The 14,732-nt window shown below is 45.6% G+C and overlaps 3 protein-coding genes across 3 annotated transcripts; 1 reads left to right on the top strand and 2 right to left on the bottom strand.

The window, feature by feature from the left end:
• Window positions 1-573: 573 nt before the first annotated feature.
• On the bottom strand, window positions 574-6,800 carry LOC111074820 (barH-like 1 homeobox protein). The gene is made up of 3 exons (XM_022367778.2): window positions 6,676-6,800; window positions 1,627-2,134; window positions 574-933 (listed from the first exon to the last, which is right to left on the bottom strand). The coding sequence occupies exons 1-3, from the start codon at window positions 6,749-6,751 to the stop codon at window positions 678-680; spliced, it is 840 nt and encodes a 279-aa protein (XP_022223470.1). The 5' UTR covers window positions 6,752-6,800; the 3' UTR covers window positions 574-677.
• Window positions 6,801-8,388: 1,588 nt separating this feature from the next.
• On the bottom strand, window positions 8,389-12,761 carry LOC111074817 (folylpolyglutamate synthase, mitochondrial). Its single transcript, XM_022367775.2, has 5 exons — window positions 12,655-12,761; window positions 11,785-12,221; window positions 11,512-11,688; window positions 9,248-10,086; window positions 8,389-9,163 (listed from the first exon to the last, which is right to left on the bottom strand). Exons 2-5 carry the CDS (start codon window positions 12,118-12,120, stop codon window positions 8,770-8,772), a joined length of 1,746 nt encoding a protein of 581 aa, XP_022223467.2. The 5' UTR covers window positions 12,121-12,221; window positions 12,655-12,761; the 3' UTR covers window positions 8,389-8,769.
• LOC111074818 (box C/D snoRNA protein 1) lies at window positions 12,639-14,524 on the top strand. The gene is made up of 3 exons (XM_022367776.2): window positions 12,639-12,898; window positions 12,957-13,741; window positions 13,811-14,524. Exons 1-3 carry the CDS (start codon window positions 12,867-12,869, stop codon window positions 14,029-14,031), a joined length of 1,038 nt encoding a protein of 345 aa, XP_022223468.2. The 5' UTR covers window positions 12,639-12,866; the 3' UTR covers window positions 14,032-14,524.
• The last annotated feature ends 208 nt before the right edge of the window (window positions 14,525-14,732 follow it).

Below are 14,732 nucleotides of genomic sequence, written 5' to 3'. Positions count from 1 at the left end.
TATTTAGGTAGGTACATGTGCAGACATGCACTGATACGAATCACAAATGAATTAATGTTTATAAATTACTTTGCATATAGATGCATGGGTTTATCTATAGCTAAGCATGTTCCATAAACATAATAAATATTTTTCCAAGTGCATTCATGCTTTGATTGAAAGACTTTCAAACTTAAAGACTAAAAACTTCATACTCATACTGATACTCATACCTTGTTGATTGATCGAATTCTTATGCGATCCCCCATCCCCCAAATACAAATAAAAAGCGCCAAACACTAGCAATTAAATATCTTTATTCTGGCCAAAAAAAAAGAACACGTTCATAGAGTGCGACAAAAAAAACAATTGGGATTTGTTGTTGTTGTTTTGGTTTTGTTTGGTTTTGGTGTATATTACAGTTAAGAGTAAATTGACTAAACCTAGTTCATGATTATATCGGTGTTTATATAAGGACACACAAATGTGTATATGTATGTGTGTGTGTATGAGTGTATGTCATATCGGGTACGCTTGGTATATACGAGTACGAGTATCCTCTCCTCTCTGTTCGGTTTCGTTTCGTTTCGTTCCACATTGGGATTTGTTATTGCACAAGAACCATTTTTAAATTTCCCATAATATATATATACAAATAGGCCACTGGTTATCTGGGTATCAGATTGTTTGGGGCCTCTCTACATGGGGCAGCCGTGCACATAGCTCACATTCCGGAATATTGCCGCCGCTGCGGCGGAGGTCAAGAAGTTGCACGGATTGCTGGCCGCAGCAGCCGCGGCAGCAGCGGCACTGAACGAGCTGCTCAAGCCGCTGGGGCAGCAGCCCAAGCCCCCGCCACCACCACCGCCCTCGGGCACACCAAAGTCCTTCTCGAGCGTGGCCTGGTGGCGCAACTGCTCCAGACGCAGCTGGTTCTGTCGCTTCCATTTGGTGCTGCAGATTAAAGAATGGTGGAAAAAGAACACTCGTTAGTGACTGCAGGTTAAAGAATGGTGGAAAAAGAACACTCGTTGGTGACTGGACTGCGTAAATTGCATTTTCCCACTTAATTATTATGCTAAGAAACGCAAATACTCGTACACCCATTGAAACAAACAAAAATGAGCAAATCTAAACATGGATTCACTTTTGAAATGGAAGAAGGTGCTCCAGCTCCCACTGTCGCTGTACTCGCGGCTACCTGGTACTCTCTCGTACTCGTACCCTTACTCGTAATTCGAGCTAGCAATCGATTTGTTTGTGGGGTTTCCCTAGAATACAAACATATTCGAGGAGCCAACGTTGGAAGGAAAAGGAAAAGCCACTGGCCACGGTCAGTCATAGATCTCTTGAGATTCATGCTACATTATTTCTGTTGAATAGTTTGTATATGCAAGTATTCCAAGTATTCCACTACGACATACAAACTGGCAACTGGTACGAGTACGTAACAGAAGTACTCGCATTTCTTTGAATATTTATATACGAAGAAAAAGCCTGAACAAAACAATGCCATGCCACTTCGTATTCTAGCGAATCTCAAGCTCAATATTAATGCTTAGCTTTTCTATTGTTTACATTTTAATATGTATGTAGATATGTACAAAGGAATGTTCGATAGTTTAATGGATTTAATGGACTACTTACCGTCGATTCTGGTACCAGGTCTTCACCTGCGTTTCGGACAGATTTAGCGTCTCGGCCACATCGCTGCGATCGGCCACGCTGAGGTACTTCTGGCACCGAAACTTTCGCTCCAAATACGCCAGCTGGGCGTGGGTGAAGGCCGTGCGTCGCCGCCTCGGCTTGCGTCCGCTCTTGCTCATCTGTAGCTTGTGATCCGCGTAGCTGCTGCTGCCGCCGCCGCCACCAGCGGCTGGATCGCTGCTGCTGGCACCGCTGGCCGCCGCTGCCAGTAGGCCGGCTGCCACGCCCGCCGCTGCAGCTGCGGCACTCAGACCCGCACTCACGCCAACGCCCGAGCCCGAGCCCGGACCCGGTGTGGCCGTGCCGCAAGACTCCACGCTGGAGTCGTCGTTGTGGTGAAAATGGTGATGGGACAGCAGCAGATCCTGCTGGCAGCCGTGAGCCGTTGAGTCCGGAGTGGAACGATCCTCGATATCAATGTCCGAATCATCGTTGGAGAGTTCGATGTCTGCAGAAAGAAAGCACATAGAGACAGAAGCTAAGTACAATGAGTACAGCAGTAGTATTCCCTTTTCAATAGCCCAATCTGAGTCGAATGAGCGAGCATGAAAGAGAGTGAGATGGCGGTGGCAGCGGGGGCTTTTAAGGAACAAATCAATTCAAGTTCCGCTATGCAAGTTCCTCCTCCCAAAGTGTATTGATCGCTCGCAGTCGTAGGGGGGTAGAAGGATAGAAGGAAGAGCAAAGCAAAGTGAAAGACATACTAGAGATACTGTAGCCTGCTTTTGAGCGCAGCGTGGCGTTAATGCGTTCCATTCCAATCCATTCTTTATTTTGTATGCCCAAATTTTTTAGAGGCGCGTGCAGCCACTTTTGGCTCAGGGCCACAGCCGAGCCAGAGCCACAGCCAAGTCAACGTCATTAACGGCGTCCAGCAATAGACAACGCATCAAAGCACAAGGCACTGCCTCAAGTGGGCGTTGGTCCATTAGGAAGACGCAGCACAGCTCAGGGCAGACGGAGGAGAGTGGCAAGTGAAGAGTGGAGGGAGGAGAACGGCGAACAGCGAACAGATTCTGAAGCGGATTAAATTGCAATCGGATGCCAAGTTGCAATTTGCAGCAATCCACATGTTATTTATATCCGCCACATATGTACATACATACATATGTATGAATATCCTGATCCCGCCGTGCCCCTGCCGCTGCCCGTACCAATGATTGAGTCCACGATTGAGACGAGTCGAGTCGAGTCGCTGCGGGGCTGCCTGATTAAATTCACGTGTCGTCTCGAGCTCTCAATTGCTTCCCATTGGAATGTACTTTGCTCCGTCACTCCCACTCCAGGCATCAGGGTTCAGGATTCAGGATTCAGGATTCAGGATTCGGGATTCGAGATTCATTCTTGACTTCAGGATACGCCCCGGGGGTGGCGCTGCTTACGTGTGTCCGCTCTCGCTCAGTGAAGGATTCCCCGTTGCGGAAATTATTTCTATATTTGTGTGTGTGTGTTTTTTTTAACCCCAAATGGGTTTCGTTTCGATTTTTTATTCTATTTATATACCACGAGCAACAATACAGAAGCAGCAAGCGAAACAGAGCGAAACAGAGAGAGAGAGAGAGAAGGAGATAGAGATAGAGAGAGAGGGAGAGCTGGTCCTGTATTCAATTATGCATATATGCGAGTGTGTCTGTGTGCCGTGTCTGTTGCTGCATGTTTTTGTGCGTGTGTCCCCCATACGCTCCGCTCCTGTGGAGCGAGCGTCTCGAGTGTGTGTGCTCCTTTCTTTTCCTTAAAAAGTCACGTCGTATCAATTTGCGGCACAATTGCCATTTAATAGGCACTTGAAGTACGTACTACGTACAGGGAAAAGTACGAAGCGAATGTACACCACCCCCCCCTCCCACATACGATTAAACAAATACAGATATATGCTGGGCATGTGCCAGCAATTTGGCATATTTTTCGTTTGTTCGTTTGTTCGTTTTTTCGGTTTTTTTTTTTTGCTGCGATTAAATGCGTCTTAAAGGAAATCATCCATTTATGGCAAATCATAGATAATTGAGTGTTAAGTCTTGAGGATTTATGTTAAGGCAAAACAACAAAGAAAACATCATCAAATCAGTGAACGAGGTTGAATACCAAGCCACTGAAGAAAACACCGCCAGAAGCTAATAAAAGTTTCACTTTCATAACACCCATCCCCCCCCACACACACATCGCACTCATTGCAACACATAACTGCCGACAATCAGCCCCTAAATAGTTTTAATTGTTGAGTTAAACTTTATTTAATGTCATGCATAACTAGAAGAGAACAACAACAAAATTATAATTACATGAGGCCACAGCCACAGAGGAGGGGAGGCACGCACTGGAAACAGTAAGGGCACAAAACAAAGCCAGCCGCAAGGATGGGTCGTAAGTGAGCCAGGCACCTAGGGCACCAGGCGGCAGGGCAGTTCTCTGTGAAAGGATTCGCAATTGCAGTCACACTTCCCCACTCCCAACCACTCCCCACCACACCCCACCACTTCCAACCACTACCACTGCCAGTTGCAGTTCCAGTTCCAGTCACATTTCCATTTCCATTTCCCCTGTGCTGGGCTTAAACAATCAAAGTGCCTGTACGTGACAAATTGCTCGAGCGCAGGTTACCAGCAAACGACTGCAATGACAGAAAGGACGCTCCCTTTGGGGGGGTACCGAAACTAGAGATACCCTGGCGCAGCCACACAGCTTTGATTTATTTGCTGGCATTTGCTGGCTTTATTTATAATATTCCCATACTAATTATACCGAATATACAATGGGAAATACTATTTATTTAGAAATTAAAAGAGGCCAAGTAGAGAACGCACAATAAATCGGTGGACGAAAGCCAAAGGAAGATCGGACTGAGGAAGAACAATCGGACTTTCACAAAGGACAAATACTTTACTCTATAAAGGGTAAGTGTATAGCAAAAACAAGCAGAGTACAATTAAATTATTGCCCAGAGCGTTTTTTTGTTTTTTTTTTGTCGTTCCTGCCCTGCCCCAGCCGCAGCCCCACCACATCACCAACCTCCTTCTACCTCTAACTCCAGCCAGCTTACAGCTGCCAACCCCTCATTATGTTTTCCTCGTCACTCCTCTGCTCACCCTTTGGACTAAAAGTTTTGTTTTGCGATAATTGAGCGAGGTGTGAGACTTAAATGCCAGAGGCTAACAAAGAGCGAGCAAGGCAATTTGTCAGAGGTTTTAGACCCGACACTCGAAACCCCCCTCCCACACACGAAAAACAAAACAAACATCAAAGAGGGGGATGCGGATTGTGGGGGGGGTGGGGGTTTAGGGGGGGAAAAAGTTAATTGGCCCAACATAAGGCCATAATACTGGTAAATGTACATGCGACTGAGGCAAGACGTTTAGCATAAATACGGGTAGGTTGGGTAACTCCGCCAAAAAAGTTTAACAGGCCCAAAAATCAAGAAAAGTCAATAGAACCGATTTCCATATACGTCTGTAGCGATGCTATATTATTTTCTAAATTTATTGAAAGGTAACCCCAATTAACCCAATTTACATGTGATTAAATAGCATTAACTTTGATGTGGAAAACATATTAAAATAATCAAAAGTTCACGTTTTCCGCAATGATTTTTACATTTAATATTTAATAACTTTGAAAATGAGCACTAAATACATATCTCTTATTTATGTACATATGTCCAATCCAATTTGCAGAGTTTTGCAGGTTTGTAAGCCAACCTCGAAAGCCACTTCCTTTTTTTTTGTGTATCGCAACGTCAAGTCAGTTTGGCTTATATAGCACTCAAAAGCATACGTTCGATGGTTGTCTTCTTGGTGAATAATATTAATTATTATTAATATAAAATAGAAAGTATTTTTGTTCAAAATTTGAGCTTTTGCTTATATTTTGTTTACATTTTGTCGTACGAATGTAACGTAACGCCAGAATGAAAGTGCCCGGGACTTCATTGTTTCTGCAGGGGGGCGATAGCTGATAAGCCAGATTTTGATGGACTCCCCCAAGGCAATTCAACCAATTTTTAAACACAAGGCAGTTCTGTGCAGCTCTGTGCAGATTCTATTTAGATTCAGTTATTGTTTGATCTCTAATCTCTCCAGAGTTATTGGATATCTGTGTGACAGCGGACGGCAACATGACAAGATGGACAGTGCTCTCGAGCACTCTCGAGCTTCCCCTTTCCCCGGCATCGGAATTTGTCGCAGTGATCTAAGCGTATCATCAAAGGAAGGTGACCGGCAGGCAGTTTTATTTATTTGTTGGCATAAACAATTGGCCATTCCATATCTGGTTTCTCATTTCTCATATGTATGGCAGACATTCCATCTATCAGATATCCAGCAAATGATTTGAATGTGGGATTGGGAGGGATGAGAAAATGTTTATTGTATGATCAGTTCGGTTCTATGCAATAATCAACCAATAAACCAAACCATTGAACACAGCCTTCGAAAATCTATATACATATATCAGCGAATATCTAAGCAATCCATCCACAGAAAACATACAACTTATAGCTGCAAGAAATAAATCTTAATCTAAAAAGCATTAAATGCTCCATAACGCTCCATAAAATGTATATTTTATATTTAAATTTTTTTATATTTTATACTTTTATATTTTATATTTATATTTTTATATATTAATATTGAAATACCAACGTTAATCTAATAATGTAGCCCCCCCCATATACATAATATATATATAAATATATATTTAATTTATAGTGCCTGATAGTAGGTACTGCTTAGTTCTCCTGGAGATTAACATTATAAATAAATAAATTCAATCAATCAGCAAGATCAGTCCCCTAAATAACTTTCTGGGTGTCCCGTTTCTTATTCAATTTGTAATTTTCTCTCTTGAGATCATACTGGGTAATGTAATCAAAATATAAATAATAGTTGGGACCATAAGGAGACGCCCGCCCACTGACTCGAAAACTAAGGAAACCAGAGAACTGTGCCCTTGACTGCATTCCGATCTTCTCCACAAATAATTGCATCCTAGACTCACCCGAATCCGCCGTTTGCCGCCGATTGATCAGGTCTCCCAGCAGGTCGCGTATTAAAAACGATTTCGAACTTTGCATTTTGGTTTTAGCTTTTTTCAGGTTTCAGGTTGCGGTTTCCTGTACCGTTTCCGTTACCGTTACCGTTTGTTGTGTGTTTGAAAATGTCTCAGGCAGAGTTGAATCAGTGAAGGTGTTGCAGGTGCCCCATCAGTGGCTTGCTGTTGGCCATTATTTTAAACTGCACTTTAATGAACATGAACAAAAAAACCAATACGGAATGCGCGAAATGCTTTAGAGAGGGAGAGGGAAAGATGAAGTCAAGTCCCAGTCCCAGTCCCTGCCCTGCCCCTCCGTTAGCCGACGGCAAAATGTATGCAAATTTGATGTTTGGAATCTTCTCTCGATGGTATTTTAGTTGTAATTGAATTGTATCTATGTATCTTGCCACACGCACGCACACAGATACGCACGCACACAGCAGCAGCAGTTGCAGTTGCAGTTGCAGTAGCAGTAGCAGAAGCAGCAGCTGAACCGCTAAGCGCCGAGTCAAATGAACAACTGAAAATGCGAAATGCTGAACGTTTATTAATCCTTTTAGCAGACAGGACGAGGACGACACACAGGCATAGCCAAAGCCACAGCCACCCACCCTCAGCCACAGGGACACACACACACACACACACACACACACACACACACACACACACACATACATACAGTGACAGAAGTGAATTACGCGGATTTGTTGCTGTAAACGGGACAGTTTAGCGCTCGAAGCTGAAGCTGAAGCCGAAGCCAGCAGCAGCAGCAGCTAGCAGCAGAAGCTTTGCAAACTTTGCAATGGCCGCTGCTGCTGCTGCTGCTTGGGCTACCGTTAACATGCCATTTAACCGTTATTTAATAAGTCATGTCATCCAGCATCCAGCCATCCCGCTCGCACACAGCCAACTTCCGTTCCGTTCCGACGTTAGCCATTTTGTTTTGCAGTGCAAAAGAGTGCAGAGAGCAGAGAGCACTGATGCCATCCCGCTCCGCCGCGACCAGGGTTGCCGTTCACCGATTGGCCAGTGGCGTGCCGGGTCCATCCGGTGGCAGAAGCCACCCCCGCCAGAGCCAGCCCCGACGCCCACCCTTAAGGCTCCACACAGAGTCACGGATCGCCTCTGCCTCAGAAACAGTCGACAGTCGCCATTCGAATGCAGTTGCCAGTTGTCAGTGTAAAGGCGCGAACAAGTGCAAGTGGCACGAGTGTGTGCTTCGTGTGGCGTGTTCCCGGCGCAGGGAACAAGTGGCGCAAACGAGAATGCGGTGCAAGTGCGAGTGCAAGTAAAACCCCGTCGGTAAGCTGAATGCTTTAGTTCTATAAAATATAGGATATATTCGTACATGTATGTACCGGGTCAAAATATTATAATAAATGGTAGTCATATCTAAATATTTCTAGCCTATAAACCTCAACAGCAACGACTTCAAATGAGACTTCACATCATTGTTGAGAATTGAGAAAAAGAGTCGGAAGCATAAGACTGAAGTCGAGCGCACGTACAGTTCGCTCCGCTCCTATTTATTTATCTATCGGTTGTGTATTCAATTAAAAAACACTTCCAAAAAATTCCCCAACAACTTCAAAACGTATTCAAGCTTTGTTTTATTTCTTTATGTACCAATCTATGTATATATAATTAAGCCAAATTTAGCAGGCTAAATGTATGCTCTCGATCAGTGGATCGGCAAAGGCTTTTCCCTTCTGCCAAATGTAAATTAAGCAGAGTCTTAAGACAACCGCTGCTCTGTATTTCCACCCTTAACAGATGATTTTTGTACGATTCGAGACTAATTTTATTCACTTTTAAAGTGATAGTTTTATAATTATTCTTTAGGGTTATAGGAATGGGGGTAAATAGGTTACAATTTTGCTTTCACTTGATGTTTCACGATTATTGTCTACAGATCTGTAGGGAAGTGTATTCTATTCTCTAGTAGCAACATGCGAGGTGCAAGGGATCAAGGGATCCCATTGTCAATCGTTTCATCGAGAATGAATGCACAATGCTCAATGATATGCTCTCTTTTGTCGTTCACAGGCTGTGGCTGGTCTACGACTGATCCATGCAGCTTAGAGCCGAAATGGCGGCGCCCAGCAAATGAATGGAGCCCGTGACGAGCACCTCTATCTGGCCGTTATCCGTGGCATAGCGCTTCCGAACGGCGGTAAAGGCGTCCGTTAGGGTGCTGTACACCTGACCGCGATCGGGCTGCTTCTCCTTGGCGCACATCTGTGTCCATTGGGTAGCAATATCGTTGGCGCGCATCAGCTGCTGCTGGGCACTGAAGCGAACTATCACCTGGCTGGGTACGTTCGGATTCGAGGTGGCCAAATTGGGCACAAAGCAGACCATGTCGAAGGCACAGCAGCGATTCAGCAGGTTCAGCATGGGTCCGCAAACCGAGCCGCCAGTGCGATTGAAGATGAGAATTTTGGGACTGGTACTGCAACAGGAGCAGGAACAGGAGCAAGAACGGACCAAAAGAAGAATGTGAGAAGAGTTCAAAGTTCAGAGTTTGAGCACTCACCTCTTGCTGATGCTCTTGGCAAACCAATCCGTGCACACGGTCATGCTCTCCATGGTGTGGGCGCCGTCTAGATGCAGGCGCAGGCCCTGGTACTCCACCAGCTGACAGCGGCCAGGCCAGTGGGCATTCAGCAGTCCCAGCAGCATCTTCGGCTCGAGCTTTGCTTCGTTGAGGGTGTAGTCGCGGTGGTGGGGTCCGCTGGTCTGCCGCAGCCAGTCGCTGGCCAGTTGAATGGCCAGGGAGCCGTTGAGGTGGACGACATTGCTGAAGCTGTCCCAGTGCCGGGCATACTTGTTCGACTGGAAGTAGTCCTGTGTGGGCGGCACCTCGTGCAGGATGGCCTGCTTCTCCTGCGCCCGCTGCCGGATCACCTGCAGGCACTCCGGCTGGCTGACATGCGTGTAGACGTGTGCGCCCGGCTTGATGACGCCCGCCTTCTGCCAGGCAATCTCCGGCAACGTGTTGCCCAGCAGATCGGTATGCTCCAGGCCCAGCGAAGCGATGCCCACGGTGCGGACATTGCGCACAATGTTGGTGCAGTCATGCTCCCCGCCGATGCCCACCTCCAGCACGGCAACGTCCACGCGCTCCTCGACGAACACGTGAAAGGCGAGAATCGTGAGGAACTTGAAGTAGGCGGGCATGTCCAGCTCGTGCTCCTGCCGCTCCTGCAGCCGCTTGTAGACCTTCCAGAACTGTTTCGTGAACTTCTCCTTGGCCAGTGGCTGGCCATCGATCCGTATCCGCTCATTGGTGCACACAATATGCGGCGAGCTGAAGAATCCAGTGTGCACTCCGTGCTGGCGCAGCAGGCATTCGGTGAGAGCACAAGTGGAGCCCTGCAACAGAGTAGGTATCAATATGGGTATATATGTATGGGCAGTTCCATTCTGGCGTACGACAAAATGTTGAAAATAATAATAAAAAAAGCCAAAAATGTTGAGCAAAAGATTATCCTTGTTGAACAGTAATTTACAGTAAGCCCTTTATACACCAAAAAAAAATGGCAATCATCCGCGTGCGGGTTTAAAGATATAAGCTAAAATTTGGCTTAAAGTTGCGTTGCATAAAGCAGAAGTGGCTGGGTACAAAATTACATTGGGTACAACAATGCATTGTTCATATACATATGTACACGAAATATTTGTAGTGTTTATTTTCAAGAGCATTAAAAGTAAAAATCTTTCCTGTATTTTTTTTTGTTAAAGGTGGCATCTGACGCACGTTACTGGCGTTACGCTGCCAAACTTCCACAGCAATAAAATCTTTAAAATATACGTTAGCCGAGATTCGGCAAATTTTTTTTAATAGTTCAATATGTTAGAGAGACTTTGAGGAGAAACTTTTATCAAGAATTATCTTTTTTTTGGGAGATAATAGTTAAAGAAAAAATGACTATAAAAATACCAAAAAGTGCAGAAAACGTGAACGTTTCGCCTATTTTAATAGGTTTTTCATATCGATAGGGTAAAATAGTGTCCTTTCAATAAATTTAGAAAATAGTATTCGGAAAAAATTAAATTGAAATCTGTTTTAATTGAATTTTCATGGTTGGAGACCATATAGAAAAATTCCAAAGGTGTGCCAACTGAAGGAAAGGCAGAGCGGAACGTACATCCTATATTGTTCCTATCTTATGGCCAAAGATCATTGCTCTCCAAAGAAACCGGCTATAACAAGAAATATCAATCGATAATACGAGTAGCAGCGCAATGATACCCGCCGAACCACCAAGGGTATCGACTACCGAGTACCAAGTGGTACCCCAATGGCTATAGAAGTACGAATGCTGCCAACAAAAAGCCAATAGATAGGCCGATGCATAATGCTCCAAAGAATGATTGTACCATGTAGGTACCATGCTAAACAAAATATCTGTACCTGTAACTGTAGCACCTGTAGTAGTTCTCAAATTTCAAATGAATTCTAATACGAAGTAGCAAAATGATATTGTTTATGGTCTCGGAAGCTCCCGACGATTGCCGGGTACTGGGTACCTCGTAGCATGGGTACCCAGAACAGATCAATCTATAAACAAATTCAAAATTGGAAGCTAAACAAATCTTATCAGCAAATGAACGATTAGCGTTGCGAGAGGTGACTGTGAAACCTGATTTTTTGTTTTCACTGCACTCTGGTTCGACAGAGAGCGTGCGAGAGCTAACTAACTGTTAATTTGGGTGGCCTCTAGCGGATGTTGGACAACAAAAACTGGTTCACGCAAGAATGCCCTTAGCCCTCAGCCGTCAGCCGTAAGCGCTCACCTTGCCCTTGGTGCCCGCCACATGGATGAATGAGACCTGCTCGAGGGTGTTCAGTGATAGGCCGCTGCGCTCCATATATTTGAGAGTATCCGCCTTGGTGTTCACCCTGGGATTTTCCATAGAGTTGCGTATGGCCACATCGTTCGACTGCAGAAAGTTTAGCTGCTTGATGGCCTCCTGAGAAGCGAGGAGAGAGAGTGCGAAGGTCAAAAGTTTAGCAAAGCTACGCTAGGGAGGCGCAGCAGGAGCAGGAGCAGGGGAGCACACACTCACCTCAAATTCGGCATTGACATCCTTGCCGTCCGTTGCATTGCCATTGTTGTGGCAGTGCTGCCCCTTGGGATCGAAGACCAGCTCATCCAGGGTACGGCTCTGCAGCTGCTGCTTCTGCTGCTTTACTGCAGCACTCGATAGGAGCTTGTTATTTGGCATTTTAATGTTAATGTGAGATGTGACTGTGAGCTGTTTAGCGGGCCTTGGCCCACGTCGAATGTCGTCCTTGGGTCGACCAGTGCCGGTTGCTGGTTGCGCCACTTCAGTCACTATCGCTGCTCGTCGAACGGTCTTGCTGTAGTCACGTACTGAGCGGAAAAGCCGACGCACAACCATATTTATAGAGGCCGCTCTATCCTCCGCTCTCCACCCGGCTCTCACGGAGCTCAATTGCAATGGTACCGGGACTCAATTGTGCTGGTTAGTAATATCTGTGACTAAAACGGCAGATATGTTTGCTTAAGTGGGAGGAATAAAACGGTTTACACAAGATCTGAATTATCAAACATCTCTGCACAGCGCGCGTGTGAGTGCTCTATTGACAGATAAGATAGACCAGTAGCTTAATCGAAACACGTACGCAATTTATATATGTGCACACACATACATATATTGACGCAATTAATAGATAAACTAATGGTTATTTGAATATTAGTCACGATAGCACATTGGCGCCATTTGGCAATCGATTGCGATAGCTTCTGTTCACATTTTTTATCACATGTGGCAACGCCACCGAACACATACACACAAACGCGCTGAAGAAGTACCCATGTGTGTGTGTGTGTGTGTGAAAATAATCATTTGCCTTGTTATTGCAAATCAATAAATAAATTGACTCGTAATATTTAGACAGGCCTATCCACTCACCAGTTTCGAATTTCAATATGTTTGTTTGATTTCAATAGACACCAACGCGCTGGAACCGAACAAGATTAACATATTGCGCGCAGTTTATAAACAAGCAAACAGCAACGCGACGTAATGATACTCACACTTGAGCACCAACAGCTGTTCGCAAAGAAAAACAAGATGGAGAGGAACACCACGTGCGCGCTATTCTTCAAACATACGCCCATGAAATGTCGGAAAAGGCAGACACTTCGGTTAGGAGGTGAGTTAATACTCAATGAAAATTTGAATGAAATTCATTTGTGTGCTATTTCGAACAGCCTGCGTCTGGGCGTTTGCGAGGTTTGTGGCGGAAAGGAAGCCCACTATGCCTGCCCCAAATGCGAGGTGAAGACTTGCAGCGTGGCCTGCGTCCAGATACACAAGAGGGAGCTTGTCTGTGATGGCGTGCGGGATCGCACCAAGTTCGTGCCGCTTAGCGAGATGACGGCCCGGGAACTGATGAGCGATTACTGCTTCTTGGAGCAGTGCACACGGTACGCGGACGACCGCAAGTGCGACCAGGCGAAGCGCTACACCCAGCAGCAGCGATATCTGCCAGTGCCGCAGCATCGCATGCGCGCGGCGGCCCAGAAGCGGAACATTCAGCTCTCCCTGCTGCTGCCGCACTTCAGTCGGCACAAGGAGAACACCACCTTTCTGGACTGGAAGCAAAATCGCTTCTATTGGCGCATCGATTGGCTGTTTGTGAATGCTGCCGAGGAAGAGGAGGAAGATGACCAGATCAAGTCTGCCCGTTTTGTGGATGCTCGCTGTGATGAGGAGCTGACTTTGTCCGCTCTGCTTGTTAAGTATGTGGACCTGCAGCAGGAGACGGCCCGCGAGAATCGCAAACTCCTCGTCCGCCATCAGACGGTGGGCATTGGTGGCCTGAGCTTTTGGCTGCAGGCCGAGGGCGTCCGGCGCAGCGCCATTCGTTGCTATCACCTGGAGGCAAACCAAACGCTTCGCGAGAATCTCTCTGGCAAGACGATTGTGGAGTTCCCCACCATCTTTGTCACCTATACGCGGGATCCTCCGGCCGGCTACGAGACAATAGACAGTGGTGGGTTTTCATGTGCTCCAACTTCGGGCTGCTCCTGCAATTCAAATTCATTTCACTCTCTCCTTACAGATAAGGAATCGGATGATGATCACACAGGAACCGCATCTGATCCCGAATCGGAAGAGGAGCGAACGTCTGCGAACACACCGAAAAAGGCAAAGATACTGCAAGATTTTGATGGGATCCACGATGTCTACCATGCATTGGCTGCTGCCTATTCCGACGAGGACGGCAGTGACACAGATGACTGTAAAGTCGAAGGAATGTTTCGTGAAGACATTGAGCTGTAGATCAAGGAACAGGGACAAAAGAGAAAAGCCGAAGCGAAAGCGACAGAGTCTGAGATGCTTTGGTAGTCTCTGACCGACTAGCTTGTGGCGAAGCCGATGGGAAGGAGACTGTAGGGAAGATCAAGAGCCTGATCCCAAAAATCATCTCTGTTGAACGAGAAGGATCCTGTGTACCATAATCTAGTACCTGAATACTAGCGAAGAAGAAGCGTTAAAAGCAGCAAAAGCATATATAAAACAGATGCCTTATGTCCTACTTCTGGCCATTATGGCAATGGAATCAGCTACCCAATATACATACATGATAGATAAAGCAGATGCCTTATGTCCTACCTCTGGCCATTATGGCAGTGAAAACGGCTTCCAATACACGACATTGGAAAATAAACTAAACATCGTGAATAAAACACGAGTCTTGTGTCTTACCACTACCTCTGGCCAGTATATGGCCATGGAATCAGCTAGCAATACATACATACCCATCTTCCATATGACGACAGCGAGAGAATAAAATAAAGATCTTTGGATGTATTTTTACATAAATGTTGTATATTTCCTCTCTCATACACATTTGATTTAGGTTTTTATTTTAGGCTAATTAAACGTTTAGAATTTATACCAAGTTTCTGTTTGAATTGGGGTTCAGTTCAGTTCCCCAAACCATTCGAAATCATAATATATCTATGTATCGTATGTATGTA

This window comes from Drosophila obscura, unplaced genomic scaffold (assembly GCF_018151105.1).
Source record: "Drosophila obscura isolate BZ-5 IFL unplaced genomic scaffold, ASM1815110v1 contig_165, whole genome shotgun sequence".
NCBI lineage: Eukaryota > Metazoa > Arthropoda > Insecta > Diptera > Drosophilidae > Drosophila > Drosophila obscura.
The sequence above is the reverse complement of the archived record's forward strand: the minus strand, read 5'-3'. Positions and strand labels throughout refer to the sequence as shown.